Here is an 11,704-nt window from a genome sequence, read left to right as displayed (position 1 = left end):
TTATTTTCTTAAGATAAATTGGGTTTATTTTTCTATTTTCCAGGCAATTAAAGAAATGTGTTATTGGTCTTAAGCACCTCAAATAAATCTTCATTTATTCCTGGCATTCGGGGTCATTTTGTCTAGTTTTCCAAGCAGTTTAATTGGATTTTCATAGTCTTTAAGGTCCTATAATAAATTGTTATTTATTCCAAGCAGTTTTGATCATGTTTTCCTAGTTTTCCATGTAGTTCTATTGGGGTTTCCATGTGTTTCAAGTTTCTAGAACAAATGATCGTTTCTTCCAGGTGGTTATGACTGTTTTTCAATTTTTCCAAGTAATTTTGGTGGGTTTCCCTTTGTTTTAAATTGTCACTTATTAAGAGTGAAAATATAATATTTTTCTTAGAAGAATTTTGCAAATTCTTTTAGTGCGTCCCTGGTAAACGTAAAGGTATTTGCACCAAAAACATCTGTGTGTTTTTATGTATGTACATATTTCAGCAGTATTGTTACCAGTATATTTTTGTGTGAATGTCTATGTGTATTAAAATATCACTGAAAATGTCTTTTTCCTTGTCGTCCAGGTTTCCCGAAAACGTTGTGGGTAATTTATTCAATTGTTCCATTACATAGGGATTTTTAGTGCTAAAAATTTCCTTTTTTTAGTCAGTCCCTCTCCTACAGCCTATACAATTTCAAAAACGCTTAATGACAATGCTGTTAGACACGGCACTTCTTGGACGGTATTCCTGTGGTCTAATTGATCCTAAGTCATGGAATTTTCATTGAATTTCTTTTTTAGAGACACCCATTGGTTGGTTCACAAAAATGCGATGACAATTGTGGTTGTGGTCCCATTTGTAGCAGGTACAGCGGCAAATGCCATCAGAGATGCAATAATCAGGTATATAAAAGCTTTTTCAGTTTGTTCTTTTTTTAATTTGTTATTTTTGTTTAAGAGTAACCAAGCTGGTTCCAGACGGTTATCCTTGAATCCAAGTTTTATTTGTCCTGAAACATCTAATAAGGAAAAGGTAAATAGTTTATATTAAATGTTTAACAGGATAAAATGTCTGTTTAAAGAATGAAAATATCAAAGAAAGTGACCACTTTGAACTGTTTATATCTCCAAAACGATTTGTCCAAAGTGGGGTTGTGACCCATTAAATTCCTAAGAATTTTATATAGAATTTATGTAAAAGTTTCATTTCTTTACCAAAATAGATCATTTGACCCAACAATTTTCTTATAGTGGTGCTCCATTAAAAATAATTTAATTTCAATGGTTGAAAAACCCTTTTCTATTATTTTAAGGATTCTCGTCGTTCCCTCAGACCCAGGCTAAGCCTCTCGTACACTGAAAACAAAGAGAACATTCAAAGTCCTCAAAGAAAGTTCTCAAGTGGCCAATCATCGATTCCTCGATTTAAGAAGAATGCTACGGAAACACAGGTAAATAAAAAAAAGTGAAATACATATATAAATCCACGAAAATAATTTAATTTTTAGGCATTTTCCTTTATGAATAGACAAAGGTCCGTCCACAATTGCTATGCCAAACAAGAGACTAACTCGGAACATTCAAGTCGTCAAAAACCGAGTGTAAAGCAAGACAGAAACAACTTAACAAACGAAAGCATCGAACAAGATTCATTGGAGAATGAATCGCTAAACCCTTTGAATGTCAGCTACACCATCTTACCGAAGATCGACGAAGAGGGAAGGAGCCAAAAGTGAGTAACAACCATTTAATTTATATTCAAAAAAAAAAACAACAAAAATCTTAGTCCTAGTGAGCAACAGAAACCGAAGGACCTAAACATCACCGACGATGAGAAAACCACTGAACTAAAACCCCTAAAAGATTCAATTTACTCCACTCCGCAATCAAAACTGAAGGATTTGTCCGAGTTATTAGAGACGAAAACCAAAGACCTCACCAATAGTGCCAGAAGTAAGAAGTACTACGATATCACTTGCGAATCGGAGAAACGGGATAAAGGGGTGAAAAGTCGGGACCTGTTCGGGATCAACGATTACAATTTAATTTTGATCGGCGAGGAGTACATCGACGACGACTACGATTCTTATATTGAGAATTTGAACGGTGCTGTGGGACGTTCGCAGGTGTTACAAAACCAGGAGTTGTATGAGGTAAGAGGGTGTGTTTTGGAGTGAAAAAGTGATTTTTTGAGGTGGAAATCCTCATTCTAGGAAGTTATTATAGCCTAGAATTTGGAAAAATAAGTTTTTTTTTTGGTCTTGAGAAAATGTCAGTTAAAATGAGATTTCAAGAAATAGTTCTTCTTTTCTCAAAGAGACTGGCTTACATTAAATAAAATAAAATAAAGTCACAGGTCTCAAATTTATTAAATTAAGGTCAAAGGATTACATTTGTTTCGCCCATATTAGGCATCATCAGATCCACTTGTGTATTCACTAATAAAAAGAACGAAAGAAAGGAGCAACAACACAGTGATATAATACGATTATTCAAGGGTGGAAATTATGTTAAAATAAGTAGAATCGGACGGAGACTAGTTACTATATATTAAAATTATATAAACAAACAAAAAAAATATATAAAATGAGATGTTTTAAGCCTATTAGGGCTAAATTAAACTTAAAAAAGTTCAAATTAAAATTGTTTAAAAGCATATATAATTTTTTTTCTATATTAATTAAATGTGTCTTTTATGTCTAATGTGTTCCTTGAATTTCGTATGAAATCGGTAGGGACCTCAAAAGTGAAATATCGTAATTAATATAACTTTTTTTTAACATTTAGTTGTACGTAGAAATGGCTCATAACTGATTAATGAAATGACATGAAACTTGAAAATTTGTATACAGATTGCCTAAATTATTTTATTGGACACCTATTCCAGAATATTGTCTAAAAATGTACAGACCGTGAAAAAATGAGTTCTTTGGAAAAAAATTGTTTTCTAAAAATTGAGAAATTTCTTTTTTTTTAAGTGAGAAATGGCTTATAACTCATTAACCAAATGACATAGAGATTTGAAAATTTGTACACAGATTGTTTGAACTATTTCATTGAATGCATATTTCAATGAATTTTTCTAAGAATGTATAGACAGTGAAAAAATAAGTTTTTTTGAAAAAAAATTTGTTTTCTAAAAATTGAGAAATGACCCATAACTCATTAACCAAATGAAACATAGATTTGAAAATTTGTGCACAGATTGCCTGAATTATTTCATTGGACACCTATTTTTGGATTTTTTTCAAAAATGTACAGGCAAGGTAAAAAATAAGTTTTTTGGTGATTTCTTTTTTTTTTTTTTTTTTTTGAATTGAGAAATGGCTAATAACTCATTGACAAAATGGCATAGGGACTTGAAAATTTGTACACAGATTGTCCAAATTATTTTACTGGACCCCTATTTCAAGTTTTTTTCTAAAAATGTATAAACATAAAAAAGAAATTTTTGGAAAAAAATTTGTTTTCTAAAAATACCCATAACTCATTAACCAAGTGGCATAGACATTTAAAAATTTATACACAGATTTTCCGAATTATTTCATTTCACATCTATTGCAGGATTTTTCAGAAAAATGTGCACGCAGAGAAAAAATGTGTTTTTTCCAATAATTTAGAAATTACTCATAAATCATTTTTTTCAAAAAATTGAGACATATTTCAGAATTTTTTTTTAAATTGAGAAATGACCCATAACCAAATGGTGTGGTATATCCTTAAATCAACCAATGTCTCTAAAATTAATTTAAAAAAAAATTAATGTAAATTTCAAAAAAAATTACTCTTGATGATCCTCCATAATTCTTTAGCATGAAACGAGTTTTCATTTTTAAAAAACGGCCAAAACTGGTTGCAGTTGCAACGCAATTAATTTTCCACTATATTTATTTATTTATTTATTCGTAAACAACACACAACAATGTATTTTCACAGGTATATGTACTAAAACTAAAATAAAAATTTTTAATTATAAAATTAGTACATTCAAAAATTATAAAATTACAATTACGAACACGTACATGTACATGTACATACAGTGGTGGCCAACTAATTAGAAACAGTGTGAATAAATTAATAAAAATCATAAATCTTTTGTAAATAAAATTGTTTATTCTTAAATTTCTCGCCCATTGTCATAACTAACATTTACCTTTAATATTACCATAAATTTAGTGGATTTGTCTTCACATATATTATACTTTTAAAACAAAGTTAATTTTTTATACAAATATTAAATTGGACAACTAATTAAAAACCAAAGAATTATCAATTTAAAAAAACAAAATAACAGCTCTAAACCCTAAATAAATCAATATTTTGTAGCAAATCCTGCTCTGCTTCTTCCGCCAGATCTTTAAGGTTTTTAATATTTTTATGTTCTAAAAGTTTTTTCAGGTCTCTCCAAAGATTCTCAATGGAGTTGAGATCCGGACTACATGAGGGCCAATCAAGTACATCAACATAGTTATCGTCAAACCATTTTTTTACAGCCGTGTGCTTGGGATCATTGTCTTGGTGCAAAACCCAAGACACCGACAGAGTTTCATCAGCAAACGGCAACATGTGGTTCTCCATAATATCTTTATATTTTTCTTGGTCAAGAATACCGTCAATTTTCACTAATGGACCAATACCACGCCACGAAAAACATCTCCATAATTTTATATTTCTACCCCCATGTTTGACTGTGCTGGTTGTATACTTCGGATTATTTTCCGCACCCCTTGGTCTTCTCACAAATATTCTACCATCACTACCAATGCGATTTATTTTTGTCTCATCAGACCATAATACTTTTTTCCACTCTTTTATGGTCCAATTAATATGGTCCTTAGCGAATTTTAATCTAGCCTGGCGATTTTTCTTCTTTAGCAGTGGTTTCTTGCGGGATACTCGTCCAAATATTAAAGCATGGGATGGATTAATGAGAAATGGATTCATTTTAGCCAGTTTCATCAGTTCGTTGGCTGGTTCTTTTAGATCTTCTCTTGTGTGGAATATTTTCGTACGTTTTATGTTCTTTTATGTGTTTGAGTGCATAGAAAACCATTTTTTTGAACATTTTAGGTGGTCAGCTATTTTACTATATAAGTCCAACCTCTTTCCCTTAGCGTAAAAATTATTTTACGCATTGACGTTTTACGCATGACAATTTTTTTTTCTACCCATATTAAACTATGAAAGACACAAAGACAAGGCTTGTAGATACAAAAAACACAAATTGTTACCAGTACAAAGGTTTGAAATGAACTATACGCGCGTTTATTTTCGTCGTTTCTAAGTAGATGGCCAACTGTGTTATCTATAAATTTTGTTTATATTCTGCATTCCTTACAAATTTCTTAGTGGAATGTCTATAAATAAATTATATATTGCTGTTGTCATGAACAATCAAAATTTTACAACAAGTTGGTTTTAAGTTATTTTAAAGAACTGAAACATTGAATAAAGTATTTTTTTTTAATCGTTTCTAATTAGTTGGCCACCACTGTATATTACAAAACCAAGCCCCACTTTCTACACTATAAACCAAGTTAATCATTAAATTTCAGATGACGAAATATTTGGTGCGTCTTTACTTGAACCGAAAGGAAAACTTGGCTGCAACAACTGCCCGCGCTACCAGTAGCCCACTACAATCTCAAAGTTTCAAACCGAATTCCAAAAAGAAACTTGGAAAAACTTCGGGAAAACAACGAAAAAATCAGAAAACTCTAAATATTTGGCAGCAAGTGGAGGCAATTGTGAAGAATGCTATTGGGGAATTAAAAGGTGCTTAACTCAATTTTTATTTAACATTGACATTTTACATAACATTATTGCAAAACAAGTGAATCAACTTACAGGGGTTTATAATTTTATGACAAATGGCAACTACGTAAACTGATAATTATTTTATTATATATAATAATAAAAATTTATTAGGTATACTGTCTGTGCTCATTGAATATTGGGATTTTAGTTTTTTTTATGTTACTCAGAACATCAAGTTTGGTTATAGTAGAAAAGATAAACTTAGATCTATCAGGGGCTACAGGGATGATCAAAATCTTGATGAGTGCTATATAAGGATTTTACTAAAAGTAGGAACTAAATGGCAAAAGACAAGTGTGAACAATTTATGAATGTTGGTAGTAAATTATTGTGTCGTTCCCCTAACTAGAATCATTACCAGAAACTCTTTTTACTGGTGAGGAAATTACTGTGAACCATAACCTCATTTAAAAAACAGAGACAGAATTATTTATTGCTTTTATTTATTTTTATTTAGGATAATAAGTACTTTTTTTTTGTTAATTCTATGTTCTGTACAAAATATTAATTCTAAAGACTCAGTTATAATTGTAACTGATTCTTTAATCAGACCTCTGTCTGAAATAAATAACCTAAAAAAAAACATAAAAGCATGAATCTATGTTCTACTATTATTCAACAGATCGACTCCAGATGATGCAGAAATTTCTTTTCTTCTTATTATATCAAAAATTCTTGAAAAATGTTAAAATAGGCTATTTAGAGAGAGTGAATTTGGATTCAGGAAAAACAGAAGGTATACATAATATGGTTAACGTCATGGATAGCAAAATACTTTGTATAAGATACTTTCTTTGATAACTCAAGTACTATTCAAGGGATTTTAATGAAGTTTTCACTTAAAATTAAAGCAACCGATAGAGAACAATTTGATATGTTAAGCATTTTTAAGGCTTAGGTACTTTCTGAGTTACAGTCAAATTTATGAGCGATGCACCTGGACGAGGCTAAAACTAGAATTTTAAAAATGCTCTATATAAAAAACTTTCCATAATTCAAAATATATATTACACTCAATAAATAAAAATAGTACTGACATTAATTACTCCACTAACCAACACTAATCTAAAAGAAATCGAAAATAAATCAAAATTTAGCAAAGAATGTAATAACAATTTTTACATGATACTATACATCGGTGAATTGGGACAAGAGGTACAATGGAATGGCCGGCGAGATCACCAGATCTAATACCCCTAGACTTATTTTCTGGGGTCACTTAAAACCTGTTGTGTTCAAAACACAACCATCTTCACTCGATGATCTTCGGCAACGGATTATTACAGAATGTGCATCTGTTCCCAGAATGTGAGAAGTGTATGTGTATAAGTGAATTAATATATATATATATATATATATATATATATATATATATATATATTAATTCACTGTACTTTTGTTTAGCCCAAAATGGAATGCTTTTAAGCATAGTCTTTTAGTTAATTATACAGGGTGTTCGGAAAAAGGAGGCCAATCCGCCGGCCACATATAGGGTGAACAAAAATAATGCGACTTTCCTTATTATGCCATTTTTTAAATGGGCGCTCGGTATTCAATATACAGGGCGTCAAAATTCACAATTATTACCAAAATTTTGCCACATTTTTTTGTATATATATATATATATATATATATAATATATATATATATATATATATATATATATATATATATATATATATATATATATATATATATATATATATACAAAAAAATGTGGCAAAATTTTGGTAATAATTGTGAATTTTGACGCCCTGTATATTGAATACCGAGCGCCCATTTAAAAAATGGCATAATAAGGAAAGTCGCATTATTTTTGTTCACCCTATATGTGGCCGGCGGATTGGCCTCCTTTTTCCGAACACCCTGTATAATTAACTAAAAGACTATGCTTAAAAGCATTCCATTTTGGGCTAAACAAAAGTACAATCTATTTTCAAACTCACTTCTCACATTCTGGGAACAGATGCACATTCTGTAATAATCCGTTGCCGAAGATCATCGAGTGAAGATGGTTGTGTTTTGAACACAACAGGTTTTAAGTGACCCCAGAAAATAAGTCTAGGGGTATTAGATCTGGTGATTAATAGATCTTTCTTCTCTGCAATAATTAGATTATCCTGTTCCTATAATACAGGTAGAAAAAGTAGAGTAACTATTGATGGCCATAAATCCGAGTGGAAGGCAGTCACCTGGGTCCGTTGTTTTTTATAATATATATAAATTCAATAAAAAAATGTTTTAAACACTGTAAAATATTACTTTTTGCAGATGATCTTTTACAAAAAATATTACCAAAATAATATCGCCTTACTCTATAAATAGCAGTAATCTGAAACGAGTTGTACAGATTAGAGATCTGGGAGTAATCCTGGATGAAAAATGGACTTTTAAATCTCACATTGAGCGAGTGATATGCGAGTCCAATAAGATGGCTGGTTTCATAAAAAGAAATTCAACGGATTTTAAAAACCCAAATTCAATTATCTCCTTATATAATGCTTTTGTCCTCAGTAAACTTTCTTTTGCCTCAGTAATATGGAATCCGAAGTACAATGTAGACATTACGCGCCTAGAGCGGGTACAAAATAGGTTTCTAAAATATCTAGGATTTAAGACCAATATGCCAATATACAACCATAATTATACCATTATACGAGCCAAATTTAAATTTTTAACTCTTGAATACAGAAGAAATATCACAGATCTTTTTACGCTTTATAAAATAGTAAATTGTCACGTCGATTTACATTATCTTCTATCTCACATTAATATACGGATACCAAGGCAAAATGCAAGAAACCGAGACTTGTTTGCAGCTGATTTTTATCGAACCAACGTAGGACAGAACTCTCCACTTTCTAGAATTCAAAATGTTTTTAATTTTTACAATTTTCTGAATTCGGATATTTTTGGAACGCCGATAGGATCCTACAAACGCCAATTAAAAACCTACTTTTTAAAAAAGATAGAATAATTTTATTTTTGTTTATTTAATTCAGAACTTGTAACAGTTTACGCTCTATTTAATCTCATTAGATGTATTCATCTAAATTTCCCTTTTCTTTTTGATTGTATCTACACACGTAACATGTAAATTTAAGACAATGTTTGGTAAACCTATCATAAGTTTGTTATATATACACAGTGGATGCTTTTTTGGTACTTGTGTACTGTTCGCAACCTGAACTTGTAATAAATAAATAAATAAATATCTTGTATGTAGATTGTAGGTAGATACATAGGTAAAAACAACTGTTGGTAAAACAAATTTTTGTTTTTTTTTATTATTATACAGTCTAGGTCTTTAACATGGTTTTTTGAAGAAGGATAAATATAAAGTCGAGGGTACGAGTTATTACAATAGTTTAAGGTTAATTAAGTAAGTTTATTAAAAACAGGAAAAATGGAAACACCTTTTTCTAGAATGTTAATGCATACAGGTGTTTTTTATCCACCTAGGCTTAATGTAAATGTTATATGTTAAAAACACTTACAAATACTTGTAAAATTATTTTTTTTTTAATTTAAAAGAAGGCTATTGCAAGTTATCAGTTGCAGCTAGTAGTTACTATACAGGATCAGCCAGCTTTCCTTTCCTGTAAAAAAAAAACAAAATTAAACCAGTTTTAATCCTTACCTGACCATTGTGGTAGCTTGTTGTATAGCAGTGCCCCATGTGTATTTATAATAAAATATTTATAAATTATTTTTTTGTATAGAAATAAAGACTTACAAATAATCCTCTTAGGTTTAAAACATTAAATTGGTAAACAGTGTCTTAAAATAGACTCTATAAGGGCATTATAAACTATTTTTATTATTTTCCTATTTAGAATGTTTCGAAGCTGGTAAAATTTGTAATATAGTTTTCGAAGTTTTTTCGCCTTTTCGATAGCATGCTCATTCCAACGAACATGTTGATCAATATATAAACCTAAATATTTAATTTTATTCGTTTTCTGTATACTTGGACAGGTGCAAGTAGTATTTAATAAATTACAGGTTGTGGCATGAATTTTAATATCAGATTGTCCGGGTCGATCGGCACCCGTTAATGAAAATGCTATAAATTTAGTTTTAGGTTTATTTTATTGCTACTTATCCATTTTTGTAAAACGCTAATTAATATACTCTCAAAATAAATAAGGGTCTCAGGACTGTGCCTCGAGATACTCCAGTGCTAATGACCGTCCCGCTACTTAATCTATTTGTCATTTTGTAATGTATTATTTAATGATAATTTATAATATTTTTTTAGTGGAATTTCAAAACGACATTTACGCATGCACCAACCAGAAACTGGACCGTTTGATTTCCGAAATCAAAACCGAAATTTCCAGTGCCAACGTGGGCATCGACGACATTTGCACGAAAAAAACCAGCGAGTTGCTTAGCAAGTTGGAAAACGTCGCTCTAAAGTACTAATTACGTATTAAAATTAATGTTTGTTGTACAATTTGACTTAATAATAATAATAATAAATAAAATAAAATGTTCTCTTCCACACAGACGTTTTACGAGCCTTTTCGGGATAATCGTATTCAGCTTACAGTAAATACACCTTATAATGAGAGTTTCGCTCGGGGAAACTGCCGTTTTGTAAATTACTTAGCAGTGGAAACCAGGTGTTTCGGGACTCCGAACGATCCCTTAATATTTTCAAACGTGTAAGGTGCGAAATTATTTTAAACTTTAAGAGGGCGAGTACTAAAATTCCGATAACAAAGTCTAAAGTCGATAAATATGGATTCCTTGGGGAGTGGGGCTATTTGGGAGTTTAATATGCGAAAAATTCGTTTATTTGAAACACCCAGGGGGGCCTGTAAATGGTAATTGGTCCCTGTGGGCGCATTGCCATTTACATTATTTTGGGAAAATTGAGAATTGCCAAAAAAATTGTTGGTTTAAAGGAAAAATTAATTGGAACAATTTTCAAAAAGACAATCACTTATTTTGGACAGTTATTTTATCAAAAAAAATTGTCAAAAAATCCGGAAATTTTTATAAATCAATTTTTTATTTAGGAAATCGTTCAGTTATTTGTAAAAAGAGATTTGCGAAATGTTCGTTTATTTAAGAATATTTTCCAAAAAAAAAACTTAGGCAATTTTAATTTGGATTAATTTTCAAAAAAATAAATTTAAATGAAGTAATTTAAAAGGAAATTGACTTGAAATGTAAACTATATAAAAAAAATAGTTTAATTCAAGGAATTTTGCAAATAAAAATCATTTCTTGAAACTCCATAATCGTGGCCCGTTCCTAAGCTTCGGCTGAAGATTGTTGAGCTCGAGAAGCAGAAATTTGGGCTTCGGCTGCTTCAATTTGTTTTCGTAGACAGGTCTTTTGTAGTTGAATAAGTGTCTCCTCCTTATCAGTTGCTTTAGAACCTTTAGGTGTCATGACTTTAACTTGTTTGGAGCCAGGTTTAGAACTGAGGAAGTTATCTTCACTGTTTTGGAAGGAAAGATCAATCTTATTGCTTACACCGGCCTGACATGCACCTGGTACTCTGTGTAGAACTGGGTTTTCTCCTACATTCCATAAGTCGTAGAATTTTTTTTGCCATTCCGTCAGTACAATTCTTTTATTTCCAGTATTTTTCAAGTCAACTATTTTCTTAACTTTTGTTTTCGTGTTATTAAACTTTTTCAAAATTTGTTTTGTGTCTAGGTTTTTTTTCCCATTAGTTTATTAAAACCAGTTGTTAATTTATTTAGTGCATCTTCTTTTTCGTTTTTAATTTTTGGTGTCATCTTTTTATCAAATAAAATGTCAAGTAGAGTAACAAATAATACTTGTTCGTTTTTATCTTGTGCTAGCTCTTTTGTTGCATCGGAATCTGAAGAATCACTCATAGTTAAACCAGAATTATAATCACTGAACTTTTAAAAAGTTTGA

General features: G+C 30.6%; 1 protein-coding gene across 1 annotated transcript; it reads left to right on the top strand.

The window, feature by feature from the left end:
• The first annotated feature begins 466 nt into the window (after positions 1-466).
• Positions 467-10,307, top strand: LOC126736277 (uncharacterized). The gene is made up of 9 exons (XM_050440558.1): positions 467-586; positions 649-725; positions 785-886; positions 942-1,016; positions 1,297-1,434; positions 1,492-1,715; positions 1,770-2,136; positions 5,539-5,758; positions 10,062-10,307. The coding sequence occupies exons 1-9, from the start codon at positions 514-516 to the stop codon at positions 10,226-10,228; spliced, it is 1,443 nt and encodes a 480-aa protein (XP_050296515.1). The 5' UTR covers positions 467-513; the 3' UTR covers positions 10,229-10,307.
• Positions 10,308-11,704: the final 1,397 nt, after the last annotated feature.

This window comes from Anthonomus grandis, chromosome 5 (genome assembly GCF_022605725.1).
Source record: "Anthonomus grandis grandis chromosome 5, icAntGran1.3, whole genome shotgun sequence".
NCBI classification, from domain to species: Eukaryota; Metazoa; Arthropoda; class Insecta; order Coleoptera; family Curculionidae; genus Anthonomus; species Anthonomus grandis.
This window is presented reverse-complemented; position numbering and strand designations above follow the sequence as displayed.

Excerpts from the sequence above, each read along its gene's own strand:
- LOC126736277 (XM_050440558.1), top strand. The coding sequence starts at position 514 with ATGTCTATGTGTATTAAAATATCACTGAAAATGTCTTTTTCCTTGTCG. Across the intron at positions 1,017-1,296 it reads AAACATCTAATAAGGAAAAG|GATTCTCGTCGTTCCCTCAG; the intron begins GTAAATAGTTTA and ends TATTATTTTAAG. Across the intron at positions 1,435-1,491 it reads AGAATGCTACGGAAACACAG|GCATTTTCCTTTATGAATAG; the intron begins GTAAATAAAAAA and ends TTTAATTTTTAG.